General features: G+C 38.3%; 1 protein-coding gene across 1 annotated transcript in view; it reads right to left on the reverse strand.

The window, feature by feature from the left end:
- Nucleotides 1-20,334, reverse strand: part of VEZT (vezatin, adherens junctions transmembrane protein) — a 52,986-nt gene that overhangs the window by 12,580 nt on the left and 20,072 nt on the right. The window contains exons 6-10 of the mRNA XM_014963746.1: nucleotides 14,142-14,289; nucleotides 10,788-11,119; nucleotides 9,927-10,120; nucleotides 4,571-4,671; nucleotides 3,145-3,352 (exon numbers count right to left, since the gene is read on the reverse strand). Of these exons, the coding sequence (XP_014819232.1) occupies nucleotides 3,145-3,352; nucleotides 4,571-4,671; nucleotides 9,927-10,120; nucleotides 10,788-11,119; nucleotides 14,142-14,289 (983 nt within the window). The remainder of the gene's footprint in view (nucleotides 1-3,144; nucleotides 3,353-4,570; nucleotides 4,672-9,926; nucleotides 10,121-10,787; nucleotides 11,120-14,141; nucleotides 14,290-20,334) is intronic.

Here is a 20,334-nt window from a genome sequence, read left to right on the forward strand (position 1 = left end):
TAAGCAGAGATGAAAATAACTCCGGGAAATAGACAAACTTTTCACGGGAAACAAAATTTACAGTATTAGGATTTTTCCATTGCATCCTATTTCAGTAATATTTACTTTAGCTAGCTGAAGGCAGGCGCATCATTCCGGTTGTCACACTGATAATTATTGCCATTAGCACACCGAAAGACTGTGGCTTCGAATTCATCATGTATTGTTTATTTTAAAACCTTACCTAACACCAAAGGAGCACTGCACCAGGCTCGTCTCAATTGTTAACGGGGTAGTTCTTTCCCCATCTTGTATAAAACGTGCTACTGCTTATTTCTGCCCATTTGCTTGAAAAGGCAGGAATATGCACAGTAATCTTATCATATGGGAGGAAACTTCTTGCCTACTTCCTCCAGAGAATACTTTCAAAGCCAAAATTTTTTCGAAACTGCATAGATACTTCAGATTGGTAGCTGGCCAATTAGTTGATTAGTTAGTAAGTAAGGCAGAATTAATCAATTCTCGGAGTGTAGCTTTCCAAAACAGAGAAATGGCTGTATAAGAAGTGTTGTATGCACAGGGTGGGAGAAGGGGAGACAGCTGGGTACAACACAACCACTGACAGAATGAACTTTTTAATGGGGGGAGAGGTTAGGGGAGGGGCTAGGACTGATTTTGCACCAGAAGGAAGTTGTTTTACAATGTTTGACAAATTAAAACAAAGCCACTAAGAACTTCACAGACCTCTTCCAAAGCCCTTTAATTTTATTGGCTCAACAGGGTGCCAAAGGACTAAAAATATAAGCTCACCTATATCCCCATAAATTAACTTCTGCCCAGACTGTAAGCAGAATTACTATGGTGCTGGCCCTGGGCAAATTTGCTTTGGTCTGGTGCTCTGCTAAAATGATGCTTTTCTTCTAGAACCCAACCTGTCATCTCCAGTTGACTCCATGCGGTGTTCTTTAGATGCATCAACGTGTTTGGAGCCGACCTCTCTATGTGGAAGCCCTCACCAGCCCCTCCTTCAACCAACCAAAAACCCTAAGAAATCAGAATGGCTTGCTGGGTGCTTTGACTAACAGATTAAAGCCCTTGAATATTCCAGGATCTTTTTTCACAATAACCACAAGTTAGGAAAACACAGGATTTCTGGAATATAATCAGCCTGTAAAAGCAAGATTTAAGAGGCTATGGAAAAGTGTGATATCATGGCCATCCGTTGGCTTGGGCCAACAGAGACAAGAAGATGAACCTTTCTGGGTTTCAATTTTCAAGATAAAGCAAGCCACAAATGTGGAAAGCACAGCTCACAAAAATGTTTCTTTAAGAAATGACTCGTCCGCATGGATAAATTAAAATGTGCAGCTCTAATATGCCAGGGTCCATTATGTCATATTTAACTGTCTTGTGTTTCTTTTGAAGAAATAATGAAGAAATTCTTTAAAAACCAGTAGAAGATGTTATGTCTGGTGCCCGTATCAATCTTTAAGATTAGATGCATGCAGCCTCTGAGCCAAAAGGAGACAATATTAATTACCTTCATGAACAACCCTCATGTTTTCCAGTTTTGTACAGCATGGAACTAATCAATGATTAGCCCTAGGCAGCTGGAGGAAATCAGACTTTCCTCCCTCCCCACCACTGAATCTCTAATCCTAAAACAATGTAATATCTATACCTGGAAAGGAACCAACATGAGCCATGAAGGCTTTCAGATGAACAGTTGTTGAAGACTACAGGAGTCAGCTGATACTTTCCAGCTATGGCTACAAGTGGCCTGAGGATTTACTGATGTGGACAGGTATCAGCTACTAATCCAGATAAGGAAATACCCCATGCAAGTGCTCCTGACAAGAACTCGTTCTCCAGCAGTCACTAGATCTGTCAAGACTTGATCTGGAGGTAGGATTCCTTCCTTCTCTCTTCAACAGAAAGGAAAGGAAGACTTGAAGAGATTTATGTGAAGAGCTGTGTGGTGTCATGTCTAACACCAGAAGGGTAATACAGAAATCCTACTTTTGAGCAGACTCTGATGCAATCTGATGTCTTAGGTTTTTTTAATTCAACTAGGAGAGAAGTCAATACCAATGGCCAAGTGATTTCTTTTAACATAGTTTAGCTAAATGGACATAAAGAAGCAAGTTGTGAAGAACAGGTGTTATTGTGGGTTTTATGTTAAAAGAAACAGTGTCATAAATAGGTATGGTCTGTTACTGTGTGTTCCCACTGAATTATTGAAAGACATAATCCATGGTCTTTTTTTCTGGTAGACACTGGCAGAGGCAGAATCTTTGGATATATTACCAGACTTGAGGGTTGTTTTTCTTAACTTAGAACATGAAAGTGTTTAGAGGGCTTTTTCTAATCTGTTTTTAAGAGGAAGGAATGAAAATGGGAAGAAGGGAAAAAGGAAAAGAAAAACCACCGCCAATTTTAAATAAAGTAAATGAAACAGCTCAAGCAGTGAAAAGAATGAAGTTGTATCCAGTTTTATTGCTGGAACAGAGACAGACTGTCTTGCTGAGGCAAGAGAAATTGTCACATTCCTGCTTTCAAGTGCAAGTGGATGGAGCTACCCAGCAGTCCTCAGAGTTAGTTTGGATTAACTCTTTTTTTAGTATTTTTTCTTTTTTTTTTTTAAAACATATTCTATATACTCACTCTCTCATGTAAACAAAGTCAGTCTTACTCATTTATGAGCCTTTAATATTTCAAAGTCTAGCTCTTCCCTTTAACCTATATATTTTTGTAAGTCTAGGGTAATTTCTGATGGTTTCTTTAAAATCTGAAAAGTAATTTATTTATGCACCCTGATTAAAATTCATATTTACTGGAAAGCCATGAAAGAAAGTCAGTTCAGTTGGTATGGTTGATAACCTGACAGTTCTTTTTATACTCTCTTAATATTTTGTGTGTTTAATATTTTAGCTCAGTATTGTGTTTAGAGCCAAATCCCCATTTCTCTGAGCTCTTTTCAATATATGGTAAAATGATTGCTACAAGTAATACAAAGAGATGGAATGGCAAACTAAGGCTCCCCAGCTCTATCGAAGGCACTGCTATAGCTAAGCACTGTCCGAATTCTAACCTAGGCAGAAGTTGATGGCAAGCAGACACCTACCCTTTCTTAGGAAGGAATTAATTTCCAAAAGCAATGCTTACCATGGTCGCTGAATAGCAGCTGTTTCCATTTCTGTCTTTCTATTTCTGAAGCTTTAAATCCCAGTACAGATTTCAATTCTTGTAACACTCTCTTAGATTCCTGTCTCTCTCTCTCTTGTCTCTCTCTTTCTTCCTGGGAAAAGCAGTAAAAATCTTCCCTTTTGTATTCATTCTCCGTGTCTGAAAAATCAACATAGGCTTCCAATTCCTAAAGAAAGAAAGAAAGAAAGAAACAAAATGTTGATCTCCACTGACAGTGTGTCCCACAGTCTGATGCACGACCAAGTGATCTCAGCACAAGCCAACCACAGTAAAAGGATGGAGCCCTGTTTGGGCACAACTGATGGATCTGCCGCTGCTCTTAGTTATATTTGTGTAATTGCGGAGCACATCCCCTCATTGGAAGTTAGAAGTTAGCATTACTGCAGCCACCCGAGATTTACTTCCATACACAAATATGATCAAGTGATACATCTTGAAAATGGGAGTCCTTTCCTGCATAATTACAGGTGGAAATAAGCAATGCTGATGCGGGTTTCTTTTTTTTTTTTAAAAAAAAGTTTTACACCATAAGCAATTCTTCCTCAGTCAGGCATCTTGTTAATTTAACTTATGTAAAACCTTATTAAGAGAATGTTGAGAATAGCAAACTCCTACTCCAATTTAAGTATATTGGCTTACATGCATGAAAAAACAGAGCTCCCTTTATGTTATAAAGACAGCCAGTAAAGTTATTAGTCCTAGCTCTTTGATAGGGAAAAAAATCTGGAGAGAATACATGTGGGGTAGGCTCGGGAGAAGGCAGTGGAGGGACAGGGCAGAGCACGGGTGTTCAATCTGCTTTCAGAATGCACCTGCCACTCCGTTCTGGGATGTAGGAGGCCTCCCTCTCTTCAAGACAGCCCAACCATCACACACGAGTTCCCCAAACTACTCAAAACTGTTCAGTGTCGCAGTCTATTTTAGGTATCCAAAAATGCAGAGATTACTCAAGCTGAAGACAACTTGGTCTATTCTGGAGCTTGTTCCTTTTACAGCTGTGTCAGTTCATCTAAGAATATGCAAGCAGGACTCTGTTTTGTATACAGTTTTTTAGCGATCCGTATTTTTTTCCCTATATATTTTGACTTGTGTTGCTGCTCTCCGTTTGTCACTTATTTCTATATAATATATATGTTTATAAATTGTAAATATATAACAAGTGAATGCTAGCGCTCATTTTTCCAGGATGGGGAGTACCTCCCCAAGGAACAGCAAAAGGAATATACATAATTTTTTTCTACAAGTCCAATTATGAAATGGCATTGGCTACCTACTTGATCTGTCTTGGCAAGACAAAGTAGTCACTGTACAAGCAACTGAAAAAGGAGTGGATACAGCAAACAAGCCCAAATCATTTTGTTAAATGGTCCTATTTTCTTTTTACCTGCTCTTCAGGGATTGGATCTTTGTTTTCTATGTATATGGCAGGCTGTGTTAAAGGTACTGCAGTACGCTGTAGGTTGTCACAGGAAACTTCAAGTTTGCCTTTAGGGGGAAAAAGAAAAGAAAAAACCATCATTCTACACTCAATCTTTGACTCACTCAGGCAGGGTCCGGGCATTTTCATTAGGCAGGACTGGCACACACACGAAAAAATGGTGAGAAGGCTGGTCAGAATACATTGAAACAGTGTGTAGAGAGCACTTAAGTAACTTAGCTGGTTTGATATAAGCTGTGTCTGATGACACTTATCTTGAAATACTTCAACTAACAAATCTCAAAATTTTTATAGACTGAAAACCTGCAGATGGCAAGAAAAATCAGTAAAACCAGAAAAGAGACTTGGTGCCCAAGTTTAAAAAGAGAAGTGAAGCAGTAAAATTATAGGCAAATCAGCTTCAACTGATTAGAAAATACTGGAAGAAATAATCAAGCAAAATTTACAGGAAGCTATTTAGAAGGTAGCACGGAGGTAAGTGACAGCCAGTGTGGGTTTATTGAGGAAAAGATGTCAAATCACTCCAATTTAATTTTCCAATGCAGTAACAGGTCTGATGAACAGAAAGAAGCCAAAGACATCTTGCATTTTGTTTTCAGTATGGCTTTGGACACGGTGTCACGACATATTCATAAGGAAAATGCACAGGCCAGGAGAAGCTGCTATTAGGTGCAAGCACAGTCTCTTGGATAATCACAGTGTAGTTACCATTTTCAGACCAGAGCAATATACTGAGTGAGGATTTGTCTCAAGTCCAATACTCTTTAATATTTCCAATGGGTGAAAGCAAAGTGTTTCAGCTCATTAAATCTGCTGACATGGGGATAATCTCCAAGGATGCTGAAGGGCACAATTAGAATCAAAAATAATACTGGAAAATGAGAGGTACAGCCCAGGAAGAAGTAGATTTCAGATACAGCAGTTTGGTGACAGTGGCTGCAAATGTTTGTGCTTTGGAATAGTCAAATGCATAAATATATGGCAACTGACTGAGCAGCACCACTGAGAAGAAGATGTGAGAAGTCTCACAGTCAACTATACCCTGCAAAAAGCCAAACTAAATGCTAGTACATGTAAACAACAGCACTGACTGTTAGACACATGAAATTACATTTGTACTCTGGCACTGATCAGGCTGTGGATGGAACATAGTGCCCGGTCGGGGGCTCCTTCATACAATAATACTGTGTATCAATTAGAGGGAAAAGAGTGGAAATCATCAGAAGACTAAATAAAATATAGTCATCAGAGTAGAGTTGAAGGATACAGAGTCAAGTAGAGAAGATAGAAAGAACCACAAAGAGCTATATTTTCATAAAGAGCTATGTCTTCAAAAACATAAGAGCTCTAAAGAGGAAATGGATTTTCATTGTGGGTGGATCAAAAGTAACACTTTTAAATTGCAGCATGAGATATTTATATTCAGTGATAACCTTCTACTGGTAATAGAGTTAAATGCTGGAAGAGATGCCTGGAAATACTGTAAAATGTCTCTAAAGAGAGGATTTTAGGAACAGGTAAACAACATTTAGTCACAAATGCTAATTTACCTGTGAGAAAGGAAATGGGCTGGATGACCTCGCCAAGCCCCACCTATCCCCATTTTTAATTGCTAAGCTATACATTGAATACTTAGGGATGGTATGCCGAATGTAGGCAGTTCACATTAACGACAATCTTAGTGGTGCTCAGTTGCCTGCTTTTGCAAACAAGGCAAGTATGTAATTCCCTAGTTACCTGGGCTGAGATAAAGATTTATCATTCCAGAACGATCTAAACGCAAAGTTTAAAAGAAAAGCAAAGCATGTAGTGAAATTTGAAGTGGAAAATTGACATGAGATATTTATTTTATAAAAATCAAGTCCCCTTGTCCATTGCATAACCTGCCTTGTAATAAAAGCATTTTAATAATAATAATGACAGCACCAATAGAAGTGTGCTCCTGAAGGTATGCAGGCAAATTTGGAAGAGTATATGGAAGTTACCAATTAAAAGATTGCCTCCCCAAATCAGAGGAGTAAACCAGCTGCTCTAATATGTACAGACTGCTCTGTTTGCCACCTGTATGGGATGATCCCATTGCTAAGGAAATACTTCAAGATCACAAATTCACAGTCTTTAACTAAAACTCCTGCTGCAGGGGATCAAAGGACTGCAGGATCCAGGAGCTTGCAGCAGAGTGCCACAGCCTCGCTCTAAAAAAGTTTTATACATTTGTGGAGACAGAGACAGTTTAAAAGGAAAAAGGATGGAATTTAAACAGTTTGAGGGATATTGTTTCAAAGATCATTGAAACAACACTGTAACTGGCCATAAAGGGTATTCCATTCTGTAATATTAGCAGCAGGTTACTACAAGCTTAAATTGTTGAGGCCTTAAGTGGTAAATCAGTTTTATCAGGGTGAAAAAAGGTGAAAGAATAAAGAGAAGATGGCTGAAAGTAGCAAAGACCTACATGCAGATCAACGCTAGGTGAGTCTATCATTGCCTAATGAATTTAAGTGCAGATGAATTCCCCTCAAGGTCCTAAAGCCTCACTTCTCTCAGGCTCTGTTGTGTGTCTGATGGGATCAGTGACTAACGGCGCCGGTTCTAGAAATACACCAAGTCCTTTACACAAAGCAGCCAAACGGCATTCCCAAAAGAAACCATATAATAAAATATACACTAGTATCACCACCCAGGAAAGGCTGATGGGAGTGTAGGAATGTTCAGTTAGTCTTCAAGGCTTTGCTTTGACAGAGTTTGACATAACAAACTATTTAACGTAGCTGTAAGAAACCTGCTTTGAAACAGAATGATTTAGAGCAAGAAGCATGCAGTGCTTGCTGAAGAAGACTTAGCTGTTTGTACAGAAAATAATTAAAGATATGCAAAATTGCTCTAAAAATAAGCGTTAGGCAGCTACGTAGGATGCCACGGCTAGGACAGCCCACAGCTCAAAACAGCTCTTCAGTGGTTGGAAACTTTCAACTCCTGCTTCAACACCAACGCTCTGATGCTGAATGGACCAGTGAGTTCCCAGTTTCTTCCTCTCTGAGGAGCAACTTGGGCCCTTTGCTGCTGCAACTGCTGAGCTGGCTTCTTTCTACTGCTCATGGAAGGAGACCTTCCCATGCTGAGAGCAGTAGGAACCAAGAAGGACAAGCTAAGATACATTTTTACCCAGTATATAAACATGGTAAGAGTGAAACGTAAGCAAATAGTAAATTTAAATACTGGATACATTTTATAGTTACAGATGAAGAAGCAAAAGGCTTATTTTGTTTAAATACTAAGCACAATTATGAGATAGTGCTAAAAATATTTACCAAATATATACAGCTTTTATGTAATGACACATTTCCTCTCAAAACTGGGGCTAAGCCATCAGAAACAGCTCCCTGTTCAACAGTGCTCATAACTGACATTGAAAATGGTGTTCCCATTTTTCTACTGGTTGAAGTAGGTAGTTGAACTGTACATCTGTGGCAGCAAAACTGCTGGGCATCCGCTTAAGACACAATGTTTACTACCATGGAGTTCTCACTACAGCTCTTGTCAAAGGATTGATTTGGTTTTGGATAACTGTGCATAAAGACAAAAGAAATATGTACTATATTGTTTCAGCAGGAAGGTATCTTCTTCCAAAGAGCTTTTAGGAAGCATTGGGAAAAAAAAAAAAAAAAAAAAAATAATTTAATGATGTGATTCAGATAATCATGACTGACAGACCGGCTGTTAAGATTTGTAGTAAGACAGCAGAAAAATTATACTTGATTTCATGCACAGCTTGAAAAGGTCAACTCACAGAAGCTGAACTGCTTAGAAATATATCAGGAAAATAAAGATATCAGATAAAAATAGTTTTCAATGAGCAACGTAATTTAAAAGTAGCTTCTGTGAAGTAATTCAGTAAACTTGTTGCAAAATAGAAATTCAACCCCAGCACATTTCCAGGAAAGTCACTGGGCTAAAGTGAAAGCGAAGGGTTTTTTTTCCCCACGCAATCCCTCCCTTCTAGATCACACACTAAGTTATTTTTGCACTACACTTAAAAAGGAAGCAAGTAATAATAAAAGTGCCTGCTGTGAAATTTATACACAAAATAAAAATAAAACTAAAATGACTAAAAATACTATGGCATGCAGTCTAGAAAGAACATTTGAGGAAAGAGGAAAAAAAAGATCAGTGGAACTGCTGATTGTGGAGGGCATTAACAAAACACAACAGGCCAGCACATGCAGATGTATCAGACGACATCTAAAATCCTCAATAGGTTGGTTTAGGCAGCACTGAGAGGGAAGTTGCAGGACTAGACCATCAGGCAAAGCACACACAAATTTGCTTACACCGTGTCTGGACCTGCACGGAGCCTGCACTAGGCCTCCCAGTGCTCCCAGTTCTGATGGAAGGATGAACACGGTCAGCTTGCACGCCGCTAGGCCCACAGCAATGTCCGTCCATCCATCTACTGTATATCCCACCCATATATCATTAAGAGCTTAGCTCACTACAAATTTGGATTTCTGTAGGTAACTTGCTGATAGCCCAAGTCATAATTTTCCTAATGCAGTCTCCATTACCAGCGTTATTCAGATGCTGGGCTGTGCCTTACTAGGACAGTACAAAAAGCTCCTGGAAAAAAGAAAGATTAGAAATTATAGGTTCAACACCATATCAGGAGAGCCTAAGCTCTATTACTTCCATTATTTAAGCTAGCTGTGATTCACAAGGAGAACAGCATGGACAGTACAGGTCACTAAGGGGAGGGACATAAGGCAAAATGTTGGGATACACTGCTCAGTATGACTTTTAAACACACAGAAGATTAGCTCAGTGTCTCTGAGAGAGCATGTAAATGGCTAATATATGCTCAATACATCTTCTACAATTTAAAATGTTCCAGAAAATGTCACTATCAAGGAAGTTTCATGAGGCCATCGTCATTGCAATTAACTATGTAGTTTTTATGCAGTAAATAAATGAAAATCTTGGGGATGATTCATCACAATCCTGCCCCATCACATGGGATTCACCGATCAAAGGCAAAAAGACACTATTGGTCTACACCTGGAAATGTAACAATCTGACTCCACATGTCTAACAGAGTTAATATGTTTACATTTTCTGCTGAAAATGAAAAAAGCTTCAAGGTCATCACAATGAAAAAGCCTGACACATGTATATGGTTTTTCAAAATGTATGGTTATCATACTTTCTTCAGCTAAAATACATGGGCTGAACGCTGTCTTTGATCCATTTGACCACTCCATCTCTAAAGTGTATCTCATTAGTTGCTAAATTAATCTCTTACATTTACCTTTTTTATTTGAGTTTTTTCCACTCATTTTTTCCACCTGAGAAATGGCTTCTTCCCAGCAGCTGTTGCTTGCCTGAATATGAGGCTGAATAAACCTTAGCTTTTGTTCCAGAACCTGATGGGCTTCTGTTGTCATCTCAGGTGTCTCCTTAGTGCTAACAAGTTTTTCAAGTTCATCCTCAAGAATTATTACCCTAAGTGATAAGGAGATGAACAGAAATAAGTAATAATAAATATCTGGCTTCACCATTCCTTCAAGTATTTAATTTCATATCCTGTTATTTTCTTCAAGTTTTAAGAATCTAACTCAAGTTTTAAGAATCTAACTCAGCCAACTCCTCAAAGATGCCCCAAGATTTTACAAACAAGATCCTTTTCTCCATGTCAAGATATATTGCTCACCTGCACTCAGTATAGTAATTCTTATATGTAAGATTAAAGGAGTAGGACAGTGTCAACTATTTCACCAAAGCAGTGACGAATCTTTAAAAATATTTCCTAGGTAGTTACTACAAGCTGAACTTTCTTATAAAGCATTTGGTATATTGTGAAATCAATGGAAGATAAGTATGTTTTCAGATTTTTTCAAGGGAGCGACAAAAGCAAGGCAAGACCTTAATGCACTGCTTAGCTTTGAATTTTCACCTGATACTGAAAGAATAACCAGGAAAAAAAATACGAGATTCCACGTTGAACCAAGGCTCTTTGACCCCAGACTATGTGAAGATGTGCCCGATTGCAACGACTACATTTATCTGCCTTTTTTGCTTTTAAGCTGGGATACAAGCTGACAACCCGTAGAACTCAACTCCGAAGCTTTCTTCCTACAGGCACATTCTCCCAATTCATGTGGAAACTTACTCGTTGAGCAGCGCCTTGAGGTGAAGCTGCAAGCTGCGTACCGCCGTCTGAAGGCTGTTCAGCTCCCTCGACTTCTGCTTTGCCCTGGCTGGCCGCTCAAAACCCGACTGGTGCTGAGTTTCAAAGTACCGATAGAACTCGTAGCTTCGCTTCAGCTCCTCCAGGCAGGCCGCGTGTGTGTGAGGTAGGCCTTGGGTCACATCGGACAAGATGTGGTGAGGCAGCCGCTCGGGGGACACCAAGGGCTTGGGGGATGCGTTGGCTGGGGAGAGGAGCAGCACCAGCCTCCTGAAGAATTCGGAACTCTGCCCTACCCAGAGCTGAAAGAGGACCTGCAAAACAGGGGGAGGGTTAGGTCTCTGCACCTGGGAAGACAGCCAGCCTCCAAAGAAAATGTACGGACACACCACGGGAAAACAATCCTTGACCAGCCACAGAACTTCGAAAAACTGAGAAAATTCCCTGAATGTTTTTGAAGGGTAATGTAGACCATGTGAGTTTCAGATCTTGTGAACCTTAGGCGACTGTTAATTCTTCGATGAAGGATATTATATGCAATTATGCTCAGAATCATAGAATCATTGAGGTTGGAAGAGACCCTTGGGATCATCGAGTCCAACCATCTACCCTGCTCTACAAAGTCCTCCCCTACACCATATCCCTCAGTACCGCATCTAAACGTCCCTTAAACACATCCAGGGACGGTGACTCAACCCCCTCCCTGGGCAGCCTGTTCCAATGCCCGACCACTCTTTCAGTGAAAAATTCCTTCCTAATGTTCAATCTAAACCTACCCTGTTGGAGCTTGAAGCCATTCCCTCTCGTTCTGTCACTAATTACCTGTGAGAAGAGACCAGCACCAACCTCTCTACAGTGTCCTTTCACGAAGTTGTAGAGAAGGTTGTCAGAGTCCTAAAAATTCATCCTCTCATCAGGCAGTCTCATTATTTGCTATAATCTCCACATACCCTACAGCTCATAAAGGGCTGCCAAAATTCCAGTGGCAGCAAAGACATTTTTTCTTTTATAACACCAAGCTATCATTTCTGCAATCTACTAACTACTGCATTGCCCCACACCCAACCTTGAAATGTGAGTCTAATTGCACTGTAATTCAACCAAAAACAGTTTACATCTGAGCTGCTAACTTTTTTTTTTTTCAGCCCAAGTGAAAAATTTCACCAGTGCCACTAAGGAGGAAAGACTTGTAAGAAATGACATCTATTGACAACATTTTATATGGTACAAAAGAGGTCAGTCCATCTGGGAGCAAGGAAGCCCACAATTTCAGTTTCCCTGAGAACTTCGACTTCCAATGAAGTGAAAAGAAGCATTTTCATAGTTAAGAGAAGACTGTTGGCTCAGTAGACCATGTCAGAACAGTAGCATCTTATATTTCTAAAATGAAAAGGAAAGGTGATGACACTTTTCTATGCAATACTGTTCCTTATTCAAAGGAATCCACTATAGGGGATCATGAGGTGTAGTCTGAAATCTGTTCTCAAGCATTTCAGACTGAGGAAGACAAAGCAGTTACTCATAATGCTTTTTTCTGCCCCCCTCAAGTACAGAACAGGACTAATAATATACCTGTTTTGAGCTTTTCAGTCTATGGGATTTGTGATAATATATTTACATCTTTGTACTCATACTATTATGAACAAGTAACAGTTTTTTCCAGTGTGTGAACAATCAAGAACAACACTTTCAGAACAGTAACACAAAAAATTAAATGCCCTCAGATATATATGTTCTGATATACCCAAGGGTTTATAAAAAAATACTTGGATACAAACTGATACAACATTCCAAAATAAAAAAATAATTTTCAAATTAAAAAAGATGGTTATGAGAAGCAAAAAACCAGAATGATATGAACTTAATTTGGGGCTCACATGCAAGACAGTGATTTGGCTGGGTGCTAAAATGAAAAGCAAACAAATGGGCAGCAATCACCCAAATGTCCCAGAAGGTCTGCTGTCCTGGACAGAAAGTCAAGAGCTCATGCTATAATTAACAAAAAAGATGACCAATCCCTTTCAACAGACATAAGGCAAAAGCAGTGAAAAAGTAGCACACAGAAGTAGTGAACTTCAGGAACTGATCGTAATAATCCAAAAACCTACCTGAAAAAAGGCACAATGATGAGAGAAAAGGAAATTCCAAATCTATTTAGGGTTGCAAATAGCTTGCTCTGCCAGTGACTTTTGATGATTTTTACTGGCACTTAAACTTCACCCAAAACATCCAACTGGCTCTCCTCAGCTTGGATCAGTATTTATTTTCAAGCCAAAAATTTCAGTTAATTTACTCCAAATTGCAGGTAAACAAAGACTTAACTTACAAGCTTGGGCAACTCCGGCTGGCTTCTTGTACTTAAAAAGAAGTGGGTACATAAGTGGGCTTGCATGGTTGCAATTATAACTTCAGCTAATGAAAAGGCAAGGAAAAAAACCCCAAAAGCTTACATCTGATGTAGCTCTTAGCTTACAACTAATTAGACAAAGCCTCAAAGCTTAGTAACCACTATTACTGGTAATATTTACTGTCAGAACAAAAGAAGTCAAGGTCCAGGAATTAAGTGAATAATATGCAACAAGAGCCAACCCCATAAAAACACACAAGTCACACAATAAAGGAATTTTCCATTAAAAAAAATATTAAAAGGGAATTGCCTCAGCAGAGAACCATTAGAGTGTAGAAGGCTTGCATTCAAATTAGATCTTCTTTCCAACTGCAAACATTTACTCATGCAAACTAAAAATACTTAACATCTCAAAACAAACTAGATAAAAAAGGCCATTATATGGTTGGCATTCTGTTCAGTTAAATGTTTTCCAAAGATCAAAGAACCACACTGGCTCATGGCAGCAGTGGTCTAAGCTGATGATTTCTACTCCTTGGTGTAACTAAATGAAGCTATTCCCTTTGGGAATTACAGCTAATTTATATATTTGGATGTCTATCTTTTTATTCAAGTCAAGAGATTAGCTAAAAAAGACGTAAGTACAAATCTGGAAATGACTCAGCTAGAATCAAGTGAAATCGGAGAGCAAAAGATCATGTTTTAGGTGGAAATTCAAACTGATTATAAAACACTGACTTGAATTTATGCGACTTGCAAAAAAAGAATTCCTCGCATCGTATTGTAAAACTTCTCTTCAACAACATGCAAGAAGAAATCACCTAAATGCCAATAAATGTAGAAACACGTGATATAAGAGTGATTACATCTACCCCTCGGTTGACTGTGTCAGCACAGGTTGGTACCTACAAGCTACAGGGCTTCATGACAACCAAAAGATTTTCACGAGGAGCCTGTGCGGACACGTGTGTCCTTCTAGGAGAGGTTACCTTGAGGGCAGGCAGGCTGAAGCCATCGGTGAGATTGTGCGCCTCCTCTTCAGATACCTGCTCTTCACTCAGTCCCAGACCCAGCTCCTTGAAGGGGACGACACAGATGTAGCTGGTCACGTTGTCGCTCTCTGAGTTCAGAGGGTAGGTTTAGCTGGAGTTAAGGTGCTTAACAAAGTGACTTTTGCGTTAAACATACAGAAAAGGGAGCACACATTCCACCCAAATCCTGTTTAGCTCAACGTTTTGCAATCCTTATTCAGAGCATAAGTTTTAAAGACTCTTAGAAGGATGAGAGAGAAGACATTGACAAAACACCTACGTCTAAGTATAAACACATAAAAAGAAACAAAACAGATTGATGAAAAATCCCTGCATCTCTTTCAACTGAGGAAAGTATCTTATCTTTAAATCTTAAGTTTCCAAGAAGTATCTCATGTCAGTGTTAAACTAGAAATCATACATTCAACAGAGGAAAGAGGAGAACAATTCCTGTGCGATTTTAAGTTTCAAAGGTAGCCTCTGCGATAGACCAAACTCAGGATGATGGGAATTCTCTGTGACTTCTGTCTGTGGAGGGACAGCTCAAAGATCTCTACAATAACTGCTCTCTGACATTTCAGATAGCACTGTGAAGAACAGGAGCTCCCAAGTTATCATACCATTAATTTCATTGATTACATCACTGTAGAGCCACCACAATCATGGCACAAACAGTGGTGATGTATTATCTACCAACACTATTCAGCACATTTAAATTCTGAGTATGAGAATGTACATTTCCAGTCCTCAGAAATGCTTAAAAAGTAGGAAGCAAGCACAATATAACTGAGAGCAGAAGACACATAAAAATAACTCACAGACTAGGCAGCATTCATTTTAAAATAGTACTAATTTTTGGGTAACCTCATGCTGGGGAAGTAAGAGTTCAAGATTTTTGCACATTTTTGATAGTTAACCAGTCACAAAATAGTAAAATTTGCTTTAAAGCAGAAATGTGCAACTCATGGTCATAAACACATTTGTTCCACAGAAATACATTAAAAAAATATTTGTGAAGCATTTGTGAAAATCAGGCCTTAATTTAAACTATGGGTTTTTCATTTATATTTCAATTCACAAACTGAATGCTCTCACCTCTTGGAGCAGATAAAGCTGATGAGAAGCACCTGTCTCTTGTCCAACTAATGTGTTTTCTGGGGAAGCTAGAAGTTGCACCCACTTTCACTCCCAAATCTTCTACCTGCTAAATCCTCATAGGACTGAACTTGTAATAATGATTTGCTCAAGAAAAATTTTACCACTTGAGTAGAAAAACATTGCATAAAATAAAATTTCTGTGGCCTAGAAAACGGCAATACTAACTGTCCATGCTCTAAACAAAGAACTGTATTTTCTCCCTAATATTTTTCCCAAATTCAAGGAAGAAAGAAGCCTATTAAACGTTCTTCAGAAGCATGAAGGCAGGTGAAAACCTGCAGTGCAAATAACTCAGAAATACAATATATTGTTGTCACCACCTGCTCAGTCACCTAAACACAGTGTCTACTCTAAGTTAACCTGACAGCATGCCCAGCAGATGGAGCACATGGGATGAGGATGGTGACTCCACCACAGATTGGAAAGTCAGGTCAAAACCTTTCAGGACCTCAGAGACTAATTATACTCCCTGTTAATCTTTTTCCTGCAACAAGACATTTCCAACAGCACAAAGACCATAAAAAACAGTTTGGATACATGCAAATTTCTAAGTCATGCTAAAAAAATTTTTCCAGGGAATCTCTCAAATGTGTGGTTTGACTAAAGGAGCCACTTACTGATATTATGTCTCAGAGGGATTCCCAGTGGACTCCCACACCTCCTGCCTTGCCCTCCTCTACTGTAGTTCTCCCACCCCCATTTCTGTGTGTTAGATGAAAGCAGAGAACTGATCCCATGCCCCCATTCCCTTCCTAAGGACTAAACCTTTAGAAAGTTTAAACACAGACACACAAACATACACAAACACATTTCCTTCATGCATTTTGCTCTAAAATGTAAGTATTTTTAGTGCTAATGAAGCCAAAATACAGTAACTAACCTTAAGTTAGTGAAATTTTTCTATGTCTTTGTGAAAATATTTTATTCATCTGTTTAACTCATATTTGTTACTAGCTTGGAAGAAGAGAAGGCAAAGCTACTTAATAATAAATTGTGAAAATCTGGAATAAAGTTCTATACAGTGAATATCTAACCTCTGTCAGGAGGCCAATCTTATTTACCTGTAGAAAAGCAAGAGCACTAATGTACCCCTGTACAGAACAATTTAATATTCATACTTTACTCTTCAAAAGCACATTGCCATCTAAAGATCTAACAGGAGTGTCTCACAATATCCCTGAGAAATCTAAGCTGCCCTTTTATAAAATTCTCACCTGCTCTCCAGGCAGGAAGGGATGAGCAAAGCATGTGATGAACTGGCTGGTCAAGGAAGAAACATCGCACACAAAAATGCCCAGGTATCTTTACTCAGACCTTCCAGCGTCGGATGGCTGATTTAGGCTTTTATGATCCAAAAAGGGTACTACTTTTTGTTTAGCTTACTGTTGTCTTGTCTGAGCTTTCTCTTTCCCAAGTTAAAACGCACATGTTTTTCTAACATTTCATAATGCAATAACTAAATTTTTACAGAAGTGAAGGAACAAAGTTTTACTAGATTTTACTAGAAGGGGAAATCTGCTTCTCAAAGACACAGAGTGGATTTTATATCCATTCCACCTTAGTGGAGTAAGATATCATTCAGTTTAAAATACTGCTATCCCGTCTGTTTTTATAACATTATTTATGCCTTGCCATCAGAGAATGACACCTTACACTTATGACAGAATTAAAGTTGCTGGAGTTTATACAGTCCAACCCCCATGCCCCACCTATCAATATATAGGTCAGTGGAAATGGAGTATCACGCCATATTGCACCATATTGAGAGCAAGACTATTAACACCACCCAGTAACACAAGCTACAAGATTTCCTCCATCCAGCTTGAATATAATTAAATCTGTGAATAATCATTGATTCCCATGACGCAGAATCCACAAGGCTCTTAAGTATAAAAATATTAAGCAACTAGCATGGCAACTGAAGTATTGCCTGACTCATTACACAATTCAATGGAGTATAGTGCAGAGATTTGTTGAGCGACTAGTAACTGGTCTGCACAACATCCTATAAACACTTCACCCAAAAAGCCTAATTTCTAGCTTAAGCTTTTAGCTGTTGCATCCTTCTATATCTTTATCTTCCAGATTAAAAGATAAATACTCTTTTGTCTCTTCTACCTTTTTCTTCTATGATAGTGAGCAGTGAACTCTTCCTGATACAAGCAAATCAGAGTAAGAAAGGCATGAAAAAATGCTGAATTGCTTCTGCAAGCACCCAGCTGTCATTTCACATAAAATGTAAGGAACGTGACTTTCCACCTCATGAAATATTATTGGTCTGTCAAGTTCGATATATCTGGTCTAAGGCTAAAGTATAATTGTGTATTTTTTTCTATTTTACATGGGAAAAAATTTTAATTAGGAAGGCATTAATTTATTCTACTTGCTGAAAGCAGCTGTTTAGCTAAAAGGGGGCACACTAGCCTCAAGTGTTACTAAACTTCTAGTCTTATTGGAGTAATGATAACATATCAGGTTTATGCAATTTGATTTACCATGAATAAAGCTCTGAATTAAGACTTTTAATTCTCTGTAACAGGTTCATCAGACAGATTTCCCTCCAACACATTTAGGATATACATTACTATAAAATCCTGATTTGCTGCAGCTATTTTGGTAGGTGAAATAATACTGACAGCTATAAAATCTACACTTAATGGATTAGCATAGATCAATATATCCCTTAACGTTTAAGATGTATTGACTAATTTATTTTCACTTAGTCACTCATTTATGTCTACAATTAATATTAATACTTAGATTAGGCAGCTTTTAAGACTCAGACCAACAGTTACCAGCTCAGCCCCTCAAGTATATGTTCTTCCTTGTCTCTCTTGAAGTTACACATAAAGCAACTGGCTGAAGTTCAAAGCAGTTTCCCTTTGGCTTCCAATAGGATCACTCTTACTGATCCACAGTATGAATTTGATATTTATCTCAGAAATAATCAAATACATTAAAGTATATGTTTAGCAAGAAAAAAACCCTCTCAAGGCAGTGTAAAATAAAACAATAATAAGCTCTGTCGTTTGCATTTGTTGACAAAACAAGATACAAACCTAGAAATGCTTTTAAAATTAAACATTTCTCTATTTTACTGTATAGTTTTAAAACTCTAGATCTAAAACAACATAAGTATAAAAATTCGCTGTAGAATTTAGCTCAAACATATATCTGTACAACATCCTTCACTGAAATTACTTTCTCTGGGAAAAAAATTGCCCCATTGAAACAGACTTTGCTTATTCCTGAACACGTTTTAAACTTAACATTATGTACAAAAACCAGTTCCTATAGGAAGGTGTTTGGCTGATTTTATTAAGCACATGTAAATGCATATTTTTAAAGTAGAGAAAATTATCAAGCCTTATAAGCTATGAATGAGTACATTGATGTTTTTTGCCAATTATTTTTGCAAGGGATATTCTGACATAGTAAGCTTGAAAAATAATTTGGCTGCAGATATTTCTATTAAGTTCTGAATATATAACAATGTTTTAAATGAAAGCTTAACTTAAATCAAAGTATACCTTTTACTACGTTAGTAAGTTTAATACCATTTTCTGTATTACTTTAACCATTGTAGGTAACAATAGATACGTCTCAGTTCAAGACATGTTTACTGTAGCCTTAAGGCAAGAGTTATCTTCACTGCATTACAAATTTCAATCTCAGATTTCTAGGTTCATTATAAGAAACACAAGGATGAAGGAAAATAGGGCATACTTCACATTTTCCTCCTTTTGTACCCAGCTTACCACTCAGGAGCCCTGGTCACAGACAAGGCAGGACCTTATTTTGATAACTGGACATGACACAGACAGGACCTCTGAAGTCAAAGGCTCACCACTGCTGTTGAATGACCAGTATCATGCTCATGTGGCACTACCAGCTGAATACTCTTAGCCAAGGAAAGCAAACTGTAACATGGAAGTTTATTTCCCATTTATACACGCACACAAATGTTTCCAAGAACTGCACGTTCTGTGGTTCAAAGCAGTGCCTGGCATGTATTTGCTCACACACTTAAGAAATTACTACTTCCTCATTCTTCAACGAGAAAAATGGCCCTTACATGGCAATCAGTTAAAATGGAACTAAGCTTTGATTTTTAGCTTGGAAGATTCAAATTTTGTTGCCTTTAACATGAGGAGGTGATTCACGTATTAAATTCCTACTGAAATTTTTTCAAGCAAAAATAATCCTGTTTTTCACTTGCCTACGTACAGAGATAAATCTGCTCTGCTACAAAAATACAAAGCAATATCCAGTAAAACACAAAATGTTTACTTAAACAGCATTATGACTAAGCAAGGAACATAGGTTTGGGGTTTTTTTTAATGCCATTTGTAATATTAATCCAGATTTTAAATATTTGGAATGTTTCTCTAATATCTTTTTCTCTAATAAAAGCATTTTGTTTTGCTGTGGCCAGTGTAAATCACTAATTGTACAACTGGACGCATGTCTCTCACAATGCTCAGAAAAAGCAAATTTCAAACAGCGATTCATTAGTTCATACTCAGATAACCTAGAGGAGTTAAAGTTGAGAAAATCTTCTGCTTTTTAGTAAGCAGAGCTTACTAAAAAGAACTGTAAAACTCAGAATTGGGATCTCATTTCCAGACTTTGGATGGAAGTTCCTTTCCTTTAGTTTATCAACATTCCTTTCCTTCAATTTATCACCTCAGCCCTTTACTTAATCTTCCCAGTTCCTCTTTCTCCTTGCTGGAGGCCAGATTTGTGCTAACAATCTGATGACGGACAAGGGCATTAAAGTTGTCACAAGTGGCAGCTGTGAATGCTTTCGACATGAAGGAATCTTTGGCCCCTCCAGCGTAAGAGCACTTCATTGCACGAGGCACTGGAATCTGTTCGAAAGATGCTCCTTGCCATCAATGCCCATATAATACACAGAACAGTTTCAGGCATTCACGATATGTGGGGAAAAATTCAAACTAAGGCAACTTGGAACTACCTTAAAGCTGCTCTT

Source organism: Calidris pugnax, unplaced genomic scaffold (assembly GCF_001431845.1).
Source record: "Calidris pugnax isolate Ruff unplaced genomic scaffold, ASM143184v1 scaffold44, whole genome shotgun sequence".
Classification (NCBI taxonomy): domain Eukaryota; kingdom Metazoa; phylum Chordata; class Aves; order Charadriiformes; family Scolopacidae; genus Calidris; species Calidris pugnax.